The sequence below is a fragment of the Glycine max genome, chromosome 16, assembly GCF_000004515.6.
Source record: "Glycine max cultivar Williams 82 chromosome 16, Glycine_max_v4.0, whole genome shotgun sequence".
Classification (NCBI taxonomy): domain Eukaryota; kingdom Viridiplantae; phylum Streptophyta; class Magnoliopsida; order Fabales; family Fabaceae; genus Glycine; species Glycine max.
In genome coordinates, this window is record NC_038252.2 from 28,322,723 (window position 1) to 28,339,183 (window position 16,461).

Below are 16,461 nucleotides of genomic sequence, written 5' to 3' on the forward strand. Positions count from 1 at the left end.
TCTTGAATTGGACTTGCAATTTTTTGACGTTCAGAAATGTAATTGTTTCTCTTTTTTGGTATAGACCAGTATATTCTCCACACTAAGAGACAATCTTATAGGAACCGAAAAAAACCACTATGGTCCAAATGTAATCTAATAATACATATACATATACTATGTAGTGAGGACATTATATTATGATTAATATGATTTGCATATAACTATGTTGTTGTTTTTTGTGAAAAACTAAGTTGTTTTTTTATTGAAAAATAACGTGGTTGTAGCTGGTAAGCTGGAGAAAAAGAGGGTTTGGTGGAGAGGGGATTCGGGGCTACGTGATGGGAGTGAAGAGAATTTGGATTTATCGAAAGGAATGTATGATGCTGGTGACCACATGAAATTTGGGTTCCCTTTGGCTTTCACTGCAACCATGTTCTCTTGGGCGATTCTTGAATATGGAGATCGCATGGATGCGGTGAAGCAGCTACACTATGCACTTGACTCGCTGAAGTGGATCACGGATAATCTTGTTAACGCACACCCTTTTCCAGAAGTGCTCTACATTCAGGTCAATTATTTGCTTCAACTTTGTGCTATGCTACTGCTTTCAGTTTAATTTTTGAGAATTAATAGCTCTTTTCTTTTTTTAAAGAAGCTCTTAGGATCCAATTGCAAGATAGGAGACTTTATTCTCGTGTTGGAAGTCTTGATCGAGCTTTGCAATTTCAATGACTAGTTTTGTGGTGTGATTCTTGTAAAATTCGTATCATTTGATATCAGAGCTTTTTACTATGTCTTAGTTGCAGACAAGCAGCCGGTTTTACAAGGTTTTGAGCTTTCCAATTATAATGACTAGTTTTATGGTGTGATTCTTCTAAGGTTCTTATCAATTAGTATCAGAACTTTTTACCATCTCTCTCAGTTATAAGCGAGCGGCATACATGGTGCACTGCCACTGGCAATCACTCTGACTAGCAAGTGAAAGGGCAAACCCGCGTGGATGCGGGGATGCTAATTGTGATGGAATATTAGGATCTAATTGTAAGATATGCAACTTTGAGTTTCATGCAAGAAGTATGAAATTTCAGTGCGTCTTTATAACTTGTGCTCTCCAATTATCATTTATTGGTTTTGTATCATGGTTTTCCCTAGTTTTCTTATTAGACAAATAAAAGGAAATAAACTAAATCAGATATAAATTTGTTGTTCTTGTCATTTTTCTAACAGGGATCTTGAGTTGGATCATAATTGCTGGGAAAGGCCTGAAGATAAAAAACTTCGTACCCCATTGTCCAGAGGCTCTTGGCTATGCGAAGGTATGGGGGAGGGATGTTGTACGCAGCCTTACCCTTGCATATGCAAAGAGGTTGTTTCCGGATTCGAACCCATGACCAACAAGTCACCAAGGCACAACTTTACCGCTGCACCAGGGCTCGCCCTCTGGGAAAGGCCTGAAGATATGAAAGAAAAAAGACCACTTACTCAAGTTAACTCATCTTTTCCAGGAACAGAAGTTGCGGCAGAAACTGCAGCTGCATTGGCCTCAGCATCTCTTGTTTTTAATGAGATCGATTTTGCTTACTCTAGGATTCTCCTACAACATGCTCAACAGCCGTTTATTTTTGCCGATACATATAGAGTTTCCTACAGTGTCGGCATCCCTCATCTGGTTTTGGGGATGAACTCTTATGGGCAGGTACCTGGCTCTATCATGCAACTAAGGATCCATCATATCTAAATTGTGTGACAGAGCAGAATGAGAAAGCATTTGGCAATTTAGAAATTCTTAGTTGGGATGATAAACATGCTGCAACTCAGGTACCACTTATGATGCAGTGTCTCATTATGAGTAAATAGCTTTTGTATTGATTTTTACACCATCGTCAATGTACCATTGTCATCAAATAAAAAATTATTATATATAATAAGTTTTATTGAGTTTTATAATAATTACTTAAAAGTCATATTTAATATAATTTCTAATTGATTGATGGTGCACAACTTTTTACACTAATGGTGTACACAGAAATTAAATCTTTTTTTTTAACCTTTCCATGGTAGCTCTTGAATGAATTAGGCATAATATTTTTTGTGGTAGATCTTCTCCTTATGCATTTTGTGATGTTCAACTAGGTTCTTTTGTCTAGAGTGAATTTCTTTGGTGCAAGTAACATCCCGGATGCGGAGAATCTCGACCTTCAGATGTACAGAGAAACTGCTGAAATCCTCATGTGCATGCTTCTACCTGATTCACCAACAGCCACCACCAACAGAACTGAAAGTAGGATTGATTTCTTCCCTCTAATCAGTATTTGCATAACCTGTGTCTGTCTATTCTTTTTCATTAATTCAAGCATAAGGGTAGCTAGCATTTTAAGTTAATAATGCTAAAGATGATAAAAAAAAGATATCTAATATTAATATCCCTTTGGATGAACAAACTATCATTATGTAACAGGTGGGCTGATATGGGTGGTACCATGGAACTCTTTGCAACTGTCAGTGGCTTCTGTATTCTTAGCTGTTCTTTATAGGGACTACATGCTGACATCTCAAACTGAAATACTATATTGTAGTGGGAAATTGTATAAGCCAGTAGATCTTCGCAAATTTTCCATTTCTCAGGTAAGCATGCATGCAAGTCTTATAAAATGATATGAACATTTTTCATCCTTATAATCATCACTGTGTTTAACTTCAAAATTTCGTAGTCAATCAGAATTTATACATTTGTATATATGAAAGGGGTCTAGCTCAATAAGTTAAGCAGTGTGTGTAAGTTGTTGTAAACCTGGTACCTATCTTCAATTCTTATAGATAAAAAAAAATTATACATTCATATTGGGTGCTTCATAATGCAGTCATGTGATTCTGTATTTCATTTATGCTTGAACAGTTTCAGGCAGATTATGTTTTAGGTGAAAATCCTATGAAGATGAGTTATCTTGTGGGATATGGAACTCAATACCCCAAATATTTACATCACAGAGGGTCTTCCATTGCAGTTAATGCTACAACTGGTTGCAAAGATGGATTCAAGTGGTTTGAGTCACCTCACCCTAATCCAAATGTAGCATTTGGGGCACTAGTAGGTGGTCCTTTCTTTAATGAGACATATAATGATTTCAGGAACAACTCAATGCAGTCTGAACCAACCACTTATAATGGCACCTCTTGGTTGCTCTCTTATCTGGCTTGGTTGCTAGTTCCTCCGTAGCATGGTCCTTCTAGAATTTTTATGCATGATCCAATTTTGTGGTGGCATATGTAAAGACCCCTCCTAATGTATATTAACTTCCCAGATAGCAATAGTTTTGGAAAAACCCCTTAGGTAATTTTTTTATAAATTATGTATCCTAATAATATTTTATAATAATATATTGATTTACAGTTTTGTTTTATTTTTTTTATACTTAGGTATCCAGTTAAGAAAACTTGAAGATCCCACCTTATCTAGATATATGGTCAATTAAATGTATAGAAGTGAGAGTAATTCTTTTTTATAAATTATTTTTGTAAGATTGAATTAGACCTAAATTCATATTTTAAGAAAAATAAATAAAATTTAAATAAATATATAAGTCTTTGTTTAAATTCGTCTCTGATTGGTTCATGCAATGATCATTAATTTTATAAAATATCTCTTTTAAAACAGTTAATAAATGGGTTGTTCACATATCAGATGAAATAAAATAAATTTCACTTTTATTTAAGTTGTTAACAGTTAACTCAGATTTAATAAATAAAATATTTTAATGTCAAATTTAATGCTTAATATTTTTTCAACCAGTAAATATTTGAATCTTAGTTTTCATTCTTTCAATCTGTTATATCTAAATCCTATTGATAATTTAATGCTTAATATAAAAATATTATAATTTTTTATTTTAAAAATAAATTATGTATGGATTGTGCAAAATAATTTTATATTATTACCTAGAAATGTTTAAATTCAAATCAATAACAAAAAAAATAAAATCACCCAAAAAGATTAACAACTAAATCAAACCAATATTTTTTAATTAAATTTATTTAGATGATTTTATACTTAAATCGATTGCTTCTATTGAGATTATTTTGTGATTCATCCCTTTGGAATCAATCCAAACCAAACCACGTATATGATTGTAAAGTTGTAGTTTTTTGTTCTTAGAGGTTCTATAGGACACTCAAACCAAATACTAAATACTAAAGTTATGTAAAAGGATGAGTACTAAAACACGTACACGAGTGTTTTACAGAGCCACTAACAAATAAAAAGCAACACAACTTTATAATCATATGCAATATGATTAAATTTGGATGGGTTCCAAAAACAAATTACAAACGGAAATGAATGGATCAATTTGAGCACAAAATTATCAAAATAAATAAAAATAATATTGGTTTGATTTAATTTTTAGCTTTCTTTTTATAGGTTTGAATTTTTACTTTAGATCAATTTTAATTTTAATTTTTAAATAATAATATAAAACTATTTTATATGATCAATATGTAATCTATCTTTCAATAAAAATGATATTTTTATATTAAGCGTTAAATTATCAATAGGGTTTAGATATAACCAAATGAAACACGTAGTAAATCAAGATTTAAGCATTTACTAGAAGAACAAACACTACTTTTCTTCTAATAAGACACAAATATTTAATTCATTAAGATCAATTGGTTTATTTTATTTTATATAGTCATAAATTCAAAATTTTACTCCAAAAATATCTATGGAAACAATTCGTTTAAGTGATAGTTAGATATAATAATACTACTCATAAATTAGTGAATATGCCTTACTAGTATATTGTTAAGAATTAAATAATGTATTCACCTACGTGGAAACGAATTATATCTCAATAATAGACTTTACAATAAATTAGAAATATAATTTTTTTTTAGCAATTAACACATTTGAAAATAGTTATATATGGTTTGTATAGAAACATAAAAAAAAAGCATGTGACATTGTATTGTATTCCAGTATAAGGAAACTTTCGTGTTCACTACAAGAAAAAAATGATCTATACCTACAGATAAAAACCGTCACTATAAATAAAAAATCCGTAGGTAAATGTATGATAGACTTTGTCCTACGGACGTTTCTTTCGTCAACTTTGAGGGGACGTATAATGACGGCTAATTGTCTGTCACTATAGGTTTTACCTACTATGTATATTGTGTAGGTAAAAGTCATTAACTTCTACTTACATATCCTAATTGTAGATAAAAGTCTTTAATATGTACCTATCATCTTCAACTGTAGGTAAATATGCTTAACATGAACACCTCTAATAAGAAGACAATTTTAGGGTGTCAATTTGAGACCCTAACTAGAAAGGCTATGACATGTTTGGTAACTAGGGATGCACCTTGGCATTGCAATCTGCCTTCCTCAACCTTGCCTTGCTATAACATGAGTGTCCAAGTACTATTTTTCCTTAAATTATTACTAGAAAGCATACCAATCATCTTATACGGACACATTTTGCATAGAATCAATATTAGAGAATCTCAAGCTAGAAGCATATCTTTTATTACATTAGAAAACGCAACTGTACAAGAGAAACAAAGAAAATCCTAGCTAATGAACACCATAATAAACTCTACTACCAGTCACACTTTTCTCATAGTTATCATTAAAGGTATTTACATGGCCCCGCATGCAAGCCTTACCGTCACAAGCACATAAACACATTACTCCATTAATGTATCACACGGTACTCTATTTGAAAATGGATCTTTTACTCTAGGCCTGCAAGGACTGCTGACCCTTCCACCTGATAGTTCATTGCATCAAATAGAAAAAATATATCATAAAATATAAGTCTCAAAGTTCATAAATGGAGAGAGCCACACCGACAAAATAAGCATACTAACCATGAATGCAAAAACAAATATTGAAATAAATAATACCACTATTATATGTAGTGGAGCTTTCCAATTTTTGTATCTAACACTTGATTTTCTTGTTAACCAAGGCCAAAAAGACCACCTAAACGAGACTTGTCAACCACTTGAGAGCCTAACCAAACTTGCTTAGATTATAATTTTGCTCTTAGGAACTTACAATGTTATTACCTCGGTGAAAATTAGTTGCAACTAGCAATCGTAGTTACATAATGGATATTCAACTCTAACTTCTTAAGCTCTAAGATTACCTTCAAAAGTGATATGAAGATTTAAGTTTAAATTAGTCTAATCCATTCATTTTGGACACTACACCTTCCGTTCAGTTAAATTTCGTTGTATGCGTGGGCTTTTTATGAACTCCTATTTTATTGTCTCTAACCTCATATTTTCCCTTTGTACCTAATGCAGTCTCAACTGACATTAACCTTATATTACTGTTGGGACTGATCATTGATTCTCTTCTAAACAGATGAAAAGAATATTCTGCAAAGAGAACTGAGAGCAACACCAATAATTATATTTAAACTCATGTCATCTCGTTACCTTGAAGAATGCACCCCGGATTTCCTCTTCCTCGGCAGGTACTGCAGTAATCTTATTCTTTGGATTCTCCTAGCATCTCAATCCTCCAACTGCTGTAGAGTAGAAACATCTTGTACAATTTACATAATAACAATGTCAATAGTGAGGGAATACTTACAATTCTACGGAACAAAAAAGAAATAGAACATAGACAACGTCAATGTAAAAATCCTCATATTATGAATTATCATCATCTTGAAGGGAAGGGAGGAAATGATCCAATCTGGGATCACTTGGAACAAATAGTTGCCAAAATGTTGAGGATTGTGATATGCTGGAACAAAAAGAAACTCACCTTGAGGGAAAGAAGCAAGTGACTTGCCACAAGAACCTTTAAGCAAATCTACATCATCAACAAATGCTATGTATCCATCAGTTGTGATTCCTCAATAGAGAGGAACCTTACCAGCTTGATCCTAACAAAAACAAAACAAGCAGAAGGTTGTGAGTAAAAATGACTAAAGATCATGTGGTGGATCGTCATAACAAATTTGATGGGATAGATAACTTACAGAAGCCACAAAGAGGTTAGAAGTGGACTTGTCAAAAACTGTTTGGTAATATATCACCTACCATCGTTGAATACAAACCAACAATAGTGGGGGAAGATATAATTTACTTTACTTTTTTGGTGAACAATATATAAAATTTGGTCAAGTGAGACAACAATATAAATACTAAGTACCAACTAATACAATATCTATGCCTTTTTATATAGCTTTGCATTAAAAAAGTAATAGAAAATAATATATATATACTGGGAGTATATTTTATTATTATTATTAAATCATAAATTATGATAAATATTGATTTTTTAATTTTAATAATAAATATTTTTAATAGGAAATAATAAACATTTTAAAAGCTATATAAAAAGGGATTTTTAATTAATTGACAACTTAAAAAGAAGTGTAGGTTAACTTTATATATGCATTGCTTTTATCCTCCTCCATGATGTAAATCAAGTTCAATGAAACAAAGTAGCTATTTGTAATACTATTAATTAACAAATAATATTAAAATAAAAAATAAATATTTTTATTAAAAAAGTTACTTTGGGGTAGATTTAGAGGGGTAGTGTAGGCTTTCCAACTTCATAATATCACACATGTACATCTATTAAAGCTGGAATGCATGGGTCAGCCCAACTGTTTCCATGTTGGAATGCAAAGATGATGAAGCTTCACTTTAAAATTTTACTCGGGACCAACATGTTATATTTTGATGCATAAATTCACCATTATAAAAGTATTCACTCTTGAACAAGAGAATATTAGGAACTACTCACTCTCTTTTATGATAAGCTACATAACTTCTTCTGTATCAAGTATGTCACACTAATTTATTTTTAAATTTTTTATTTCTCCTTATTGTTTAAATTTAGTCTATCTCAATTTAAATTTGAATTTTAAAATTTGATACATTATATCAATTTGATAGACATACAGATCATACGTATTTATTTAAATAATTTGTTGCCATAATTTTCTCCTCAATTTCAAAAGTTTCATCTCTTTAATTTATTTCTATCTAATAAAATAAAATGTTCATTATTGATAATGAAAGCTAAAAAAGTAAGCTGCCCCCTCAACAATAAAAACAAGAAATATCAAACTCATTTAAAAGGACCATTGGGTTTTTAACTGATTAAAGAACAAAGTTGGGTTATAACCACAAACTTTTTTCAATGCCTACTCAGTGAATGTGAGGGAGAATGAATTATCCTTTGAAAATTGATTTATAGTTAAGCTTTAGTTGCCCCTTATTACCTTAAATAAACAAAGCTTGTGGTAAGTATGAATTCACAAAGGTAGCACAATTAAAGAAATTCAAATACTTCAAGGATTGCAAACAATGTGGTCACAGCTAAAAAAATTGCAGAGCTAAAAACTTCTAACTAAATGCTTAGGTGTAACATAAATGGGAAAATCAAAATTTTGATACTTACTGGGTATAGTTCAAAATCAGCAACTGGCCCAATGTTTGATATGTTCAGAACCTCAGCTTTTGCCAGGTCATGTTGTTTAACACTGTCAAGAACTCATTGATGTTCTCTCTTGTTTGAACAGAGGCAGCAGTGTCAACCAAATAATCATAAACCTGCTAGATATACAACACATTCATCTACCAATAAAACTTACAAGTATTCCCACTTATTAGAAAAATCAAATCTAACCTTGTGTTCAGACTGTGCTACTTTGGCAATAACTCTTGTTGGATCCTTTGAAGCTCCTTTAGCTAGTAAGAAATCAAGGACCTCAAAATTTGTGAGTGCACCAACATTGCCCTCTAAGCTGTGACAAAGCTATTAAACATCAATCATATCCCAATATAAAAGAGAAAGGTTCAATTGAAATTAGTGTATTAATTTTGAAAACAAACAAAAATATAGAGACTTAATTGTCTTGAACTAGTGCTTATGAACTTCCACCTGAGAAAAATATAGAGACTTAATTGTCTTGAACTACACCTTCTTTAATTGGGTTTTAGTACACAACCCCTAGAATATTAGTGTTCATTTAGGTTCTAACCAGCGGTTGCACGTTACACAACCTTGTGCATATATCTTGTTTTGTAAGTGTCACTTAAAAATTAACCCATATCTCATAATAGTGGCCCCACCACCACACTCACTAGGTGAATTCTCAAAGAATGCTTCGTGACTCCCACCCCTACAATAATTGTATCAGATCCATTAAGAGGTATATTTTTTTAGACAAAAAAAATACACATATGTAAATACCTCAACCTTAATATTGCCATAATTTACAATACAGCTCGTCATAGGAATGAAAAAAGAAAGAACTCCATAAAATTTTATTTTGGTGCACTTTAGTCAACAAACAATTTGTTGTTACGGTTGAATTTCATTCATGGGATCACCAATCACACGTGTGTCTATTGTTATGACTAAATAATGAGCTTTAATTTCATTTCCCTCGACGACTCAAGTACTTGTTGGCACGTCAACCCTTTTGTAAGTGGATTCGCAATATTATTTTCCTGACTTAACAAAGTCAAAAGAAATAACACCATGAGAAATCAAATTTTTTTATAGACTTAGGTCTTACTCTTAAGTGTCTTCTTTTTTCATTAAAATTTCTGCTAGTAACATTAGATATAACAACTTGACTATCACAATGCATTGAAATTGGAGGTATAGGCTTATTCAACAATGGCAAATCACATAACAAAATTTTAAGAAACTCAACCTCACTAGTAGTTGTATCTAAAGCAAGAATTTATGCTTTCATGGTAGAATGTGAAATAATAGTTTGTTCAACAGATTTTCATGATACTGTAGCTAAAGTAAAGACATAATTACAGTAAGAAAACATGTATAATGAATGTCATAATTAATGATTCCTTTTAAGTATCTAAAAACCATTTTTAATGCAGTCCAATGACAATGGTCAGGATTATTAGTATACCTTCCTAATTTACCAATTGAATATGCAATGTGAGGCCTAGAGAAATTTGTCAAATGCAACAAGGAATCAATAATTTGAGAATATTTACGAGAAGAAATTCCTTTATTCAAAATTTTCTTTAACTTAATGGATGAGTCATAAGGTGTAGAAACAAGTTTCACATCAAAATAATTAAACTTCTTCAATAACTTTTCAACATAATGTGATTGGGTTAAAACCATGTCATCATCTTTCTTTATAAGCTTAATACCTAAATCACATCTATATGACCAAGATCCTTCATATCAAAATTACTAGATAAGAAAGACTTCACATCATTTATAAAATGCATATTACTACCAAATATCAATATATCATCCACATACAAACATAAAATGACACATTTATTATCATCAAATTGTTTCACATACACACATTTATAACTATTATTGATTTGAATACCATATGAAAGGCCAACTTGATAAAACTTTTCACGCCATTACTTTAGAGCTTGTTTCAAACCATATAAAGATTTAACAAGTTTGCAAACTTTCTTTTCTTTACCCGATTCTACAAAACCATCAGGTTGGCTCATATAAATTTCTTTTCCTAAATCACTATTTAAAAAAAAATAGTTTTTACATCCATTTGATGATTTTTCAAATTAAAAACACAAGCAAGTACAATTAAAACTCTAATAGTAGTAACTTTAGAAATAGGAGAATATGTATCAAAGAAATCTACACCTTCTACTTGTTTACAACCAATCACAACAAGTTTTGCCTTAAATTTTTCTATAGATCCATCAATTCTTAGTTTCTTTCGAAAAACCCACTTACAACCTATACTTTTACAATCAAGGGGGAGATTGTGGAAGCAAAGCTACCATGATGATTCACCAAGATGTTTTGATGATGCCAAAGCTCAAAGAGTTGTTTCAAGATTAAAGAATCAAGCATTCAAGATTCCACTCAAAGATTCAAGAATCAAATGAAGAAATCAAGAAGCATCAAGACAAATCAAAGTAGGTAGTAAAAAGTATTTTTCAAAAAAACATCAAATAGCACACTTTTTGTTTTAAAAAGGATTTTCTGAAATCTTCTAAGTTACTAGAGTTTTTACTCTCTGGTAATCGATTACCATTTGGTAGTAATCGATTACCAGTGACCAGGATGGTTTTCAAACTAGTTTCAGTGCTTTGCAACGTTTCAAAATGATTTTCAAATAGTGTAATCGATTACACTATATTAGTAATCGATTACAAGTGAATCTGAATGTTGGAATTCAAATCCAATTGTGAAGAGTTACAACTTTTCATAAAATACATTGTATAATCAATTACACAATTATGGTAATCGATTACCAGTGAATGTTTTTGAAGAAAATGTTAAGAGTTATAACTCTTAACATGGTTTTCTCAAAAGGTATCAAGGTTCTATAAATATAAGACCTTGACACGCATTTTAAAAATATAATAACACAGAAAAACACATCTGATTACACAGAACTTTCCAATGCTTTTCTCTTGCAAAACCTTTGCCAAATTCATTCAAAATTTTTGTTCAATCTTTCCTTGAAGAAAGGAAAATTCTGCAAAAACAAAAATTGTGCTATCCTTCTGTTTTTCTCTTTTTCTTCATTCCTTCTCCCTCTTGCCAAAAGAATTCAAATAACTAACCGTCTAAGAATTCTTTTGATTCCCCAAACAAAGAATTCAAAGAACTAACCGTCTGAGAATTCTTTTGATTCCCTAAACAAAGAATTCAAAGAACTAACCGTTTGAGAATTCTTTGCCCAAACACTAAATTCAAAGAACTAACCATCTGAGAATTCTGTGTAAGAAGCGGGTAACTTCTTGGTTGTAATAGTGAACACAAGGGAGGGTACATCCTTTGTGGTTCACTTCAAGTAGAGGGTACATCTACTTAATTGTTCGAAGAGAACAAGGGAGAGTACATCCTTTGTGGCTCTTTGCTTGTAAAGGATTTTTAAAAGGAAAGGAAATCTCAAGAGGTTGCTTGAGGACTGGATGTAGGCATGGGTCGTTGCCGAACCAGTATAAAACTTGTGTTTGTTTTCTTCTTCCCTACGCACTTTACTTTTCCACTGTGCACTTTTTATTTCCGCTTTACTTTTGTCTAAGTTATTGTTTATGTTCTTTACTTTCTCATAACTTAGTAGTAAAGCCTAATTGAATCTAGTAACATTAAGAATGATACATTTTTAATTAGTCAAGACACATTCATAATTAATCCAACCCCTCATTCTTAATTATTCCGAGGCCACATGTTCCAACAGAGATAAGTTAGAAACCAAGTTTTATTAGTTTTAAGAGAACTCATTTCACCAATAATAGTTTCTTTCCAAAAAGGTGCATCAATAGAACTCATGGCCTCATTGTAAGTTTTAAGATTATCTTCAAGTAGAAAAGAACAAAATTCAGAACCAAAATCCTTAGCTTTTTAAGATATTTTACTCTTTGTAGGTTCAAAACAATGTCCTTATTAACATTACTACAAGATGGTAAATTAGAACAAGTATCACAAGCAGGTTTGACAATTTATTTGTCAAAGGAAAAACATTTTCAAAGAAAGTGGCATCTTTAGATTCAATAATAGTATTATTAGAAATTTTGGACACTTCAAAATTAACAGCCAAGAATCTATAAGTATTACTATGCAAAGAATATCCAACAAAAACACAATCAACAGTTTTGGGTCCAATTTTTCTTTTCTTATTAATAGGGATGTTAACTTTTGCAAGACACCCCTACACCTTAAGATATTTCAATTTTGGTTCTCTTTTTCTTCATAACTCAAGGGATTTTCCCTAAATTTTTATAAGGAACCTTATTAAGAATATGACATGCAGAATATAAAATTCACCCCACATATTTTTAGACAAACTAGAACTTACAAGCATAACATTCACCATATCTAGCAAGGTACAATTCTTTCTTTTTGCAATACCATTAGATTCAAGAGCATACAAAGGTGTCACTTCATGCATAATATTATGCATTTCACAAAAATTACTCATATCTAAATATGTGTATTTTTCACCTCTATCAGAACGTAGAATTTTAATTTTTCTTTCTAATTGATTTTCTACTTCTATTTTATATACTTTGAACTTATCAAACAACTCTCTTTTGTAATTAATTGAATATATATAGCAATATTTGGAGAAATAATCAATGAACATAATAAAGTATCTCTTACCGCCATGTATTAACACGTCATTACTATCACATACATCACTATGAACCAATTCAAACGAGTTAGTTTTTCTTTTAGTACATGTAGTAAAACCCTTTCTAGGTTGTTTTGCTTAAATAATTGTTTCACATTTTTGTTTTAAATCAATAGAAGCTTTAGGAATAAGATTAAGAGACATCATTCTTCTGATAGAATTCAAATTCACATGTCCAAGCCTAGCATGCCACATATCAAAACATTTAACATTTACAACAAAAGAAGAAATGTTAGATATTTTATTAATATAAAGAGACATAAGACTTAAACAGAAACACCACGTCTAGTAATAAAAAACTCTATTGGACTCAAAAACAACCTTGTACCCTTGTTGGACTAACAAAGAAGTACTTAATAAATTTTTCCTAATATTAAAAATATGATAAACTCCATCTAAAACAAGAAAAATTCTTGAAGATAGCTCTAGCTTCACTTAACCTTCTCCTAACACATGTGTCATACTCTCATTCCTCATGCTCATAGTACGTGTGCTTGATTCGTGATATAAAGAAAATAATTTTTTATCATCACACACATGAACATTAGCCCTAGAGTCCATAAACCATTCATTTGAGTTAAAAACACAATTTAACTCAGGGCCAGTAACATGGTACCTTTTAGATGGGGAATCAGAGGCAACACCAATGTTAACTAATAGTTACATAGAAGTGTTTCCAATACTTGCACAAAAAATTATGATTTATTTTGCATTAAAAAATATACAACAATAATAAATAGAGAAAAATAGCTGTGTATACCCGGATGTGCATTCTTGAAGCAATAAATTTTTTCTTCAATAGTGTATCCTCGTTCAGACCAATATTAAAGAGCAAATCCTTTTTTTACTTTTCAGGTCTAAAACTAGGCTTGAACTTTTATGATTTGTGTATGATGGATTTTGTCTCACTTATATGCTTTTATTTATAATGTTAAAGAGATATGGATTTGAATCTTCTTTTCAAAGAAAAAAAGAAAGATTTTATTTAAAATAATTTCATATCACTTTATCTTTGTAAAAATAAAAATGATGTCATATCTTTTATTTTAAGAAGCTTCTTGGTATAAAGACAAAGATAATTCACAATTAATCGCACGACTAATTATAATAACTAATCACACGATCTGATCTTGATATGCAACAATAGAATATTATTCTTATTTTATGGACAACTTCCACATTTATAAAATTATACTCCCTTTTTTATATTAATCATATTCTTGGTGCTAGTAAAAAATATAATAATATTCCACTAAAATGTTTATTTGATTAAATTAAAATTTCTAATTTAATTATCAAATAAATTATTTTCTTTTTCAAAGATTAAAACACTCGTTTATTTGATACCCGTAGGTTCAATACTAAACTGGTAGTAAATCAATCACAATTAATTTACTAATCAAGGTAAACATCTAGCAACACTCCTTAACATATCTTTTATCTTCAAGAACCAGTAGAAGAATCATGTAATATTTCATTCCATCATTTATAGCTCAAGGTTAACTCTAAAGTATAGTATTATTGCCAAACTCTAACATGTTAACACATTTAATCAATGAATGACTTAATAAACTCTTTTCTTCTTTCATTTATAGCCAATGTCATAATTCTATCATAGAGCTCAAACTCATTACCTAGAGTTGATGGATTCTTTCCTGATTAATCATTAATTCTACAAGTATTTAATCATATCTAATATTCATTCAACTAGTGTCCTAAGACATTAGGTGTCCGAAATTAAAATATAACAAATAACTTGTTAATTACTATGATAATCTCAGGTCAAAGAAAACTATTATATTTTTTCTTAAGAACATTCTATTGACATATCAAGATAATATTAACTAATAGAAATTCTCACTTAGTGAGTTCAATGATAACATCTACATATACATTATTTATATATGCAATTTAATAAATGATATCTATTAATCTTTATCCAATAAAGACCATTACATATATATTGATCTATCTGGATTATTGATGTTCTATTTACAATAATCGTATGATTAAGAACAATTTAGATTAAAATTATAAAAGACTTGTTTCTCATTATCATAATCTCTATCATGATAACAAGTCTCTAATTTTAATCAAGGACTTGTCAAATTAACAATTTAATAAAACAATAAATATGATAATAAAATAAAAAATAATTCTTTACTAAAATTGATAACATGATGGACTGAATCTTGGACGTACATATTTATCTCCAACAGGAACAACATGCCTGGGGTTTAGGGAAAGATGTAGGTTGGCAATGGTGTTGAAAACAATTCTTGGCCAAATGATTAGCTTGCCCACAAACAAAGCAAAAAACTTCATTCCCTAGATTTGTATCCTTAGGCTTATTGTTGTTGTTAAAAGCATTGTTCTTATTTTTAGAAAAAAAAAGACTTTCTCCTAAACTTATTTTGGTTAAACCCATGCTTCTTGAAAGACTTAGAGAAAGGCTTACTAGAGCTCTCAACAAGATAGGCCTTAGAATGAGAATCGGATTTTTGCAAATGTTTTTTAGAAGAACGATGTTTATTCGCAATGCGGAGACAAACAAGCAAATCATCAAAGGTGAAACCTTCATGTTTATGTTTTAGACTTCAAGCAAAATCATTTTAAGAAGGAGGCAATTTTGAAATCATGAAAGCCATAAGCATAATGTCAGGCAAAACAATTTCGTTCAATTTCATGTCATAAACAACATTTTTTAGCATATTCATATTTCAATTCAAGTGCTTTCCATAACTCAACAGAAGTTTCAGTATGACAAAATTTTTTATATATGTTATCAACCAAAACATTTAAAATGCGTGCATGACATAAAATATCTTTATTAGAAACATCATGCTTAGTGGTGGAAGATTTGGTAACATTAGTTTGAACTACATCAATAGAGGAAGTTAAAGTTTTTATTTCTTTTTTAGAAACCACAAAGTATAAATCCAATTCAGTAAGCCAAAATTTCATTTGTTGTTGCCAAAAAAAAAAGTTCACTTGTAAATTTTTTAGGCTTACTAGAAATGGACTTAATCATATCCTTGGTAGACATTTTGATAAAATAGAATGCAGACTATGCAAGAAGAAAATATAAATTTTCTCTCTAAGATGGTTAGAAAATAAAATAAAATAAATAAATGAGAAGAAGATGCAAAACCTCAAACTAAATAAAAGAACAACAATGACAATACAACTTCAAAATATGACAAAACATGAGTTAACAATGTAATATAACATACCATAAGCACAAAGAATAATAATTTTAAAGGAGATTTAAATAACCTAGGTTGAAGTGTGGAAACATTATCCTTAAATAAAAAATACCTTCATTACATTT

The 16,461-nt window shown here is 30.4% G+C and overlaps 1 protein-coding gene across 1 annotated transcript; it reads left to right on the forward strand.

Annotated features, from left to right (window-relative positions):
* Positions 1-272: 272 nt before the first annotated feature.
* On the forward strand, positions 273-3,334 carry LOC100812640 (endoglucanase 24). Its single transcript, XM_041010475.1, is given in 6 exon segments — positions 273-1,023; positions 1,210-1,643; positions 1,646-1,800; positions 2,116-2,263; positions 2,441-2,607; positions 2,879-3,334. Coding segments are annotated over 5 exon segments (1,134 nt in total). The 5' UTR covers positions 273-1,023; positions 1,210-1,300; the 3' UTR covers positions 3,200-3,334.
* The last annotated feature ends 13,127 nt before the right edge of the window (positions 3,335-16,461 follow it).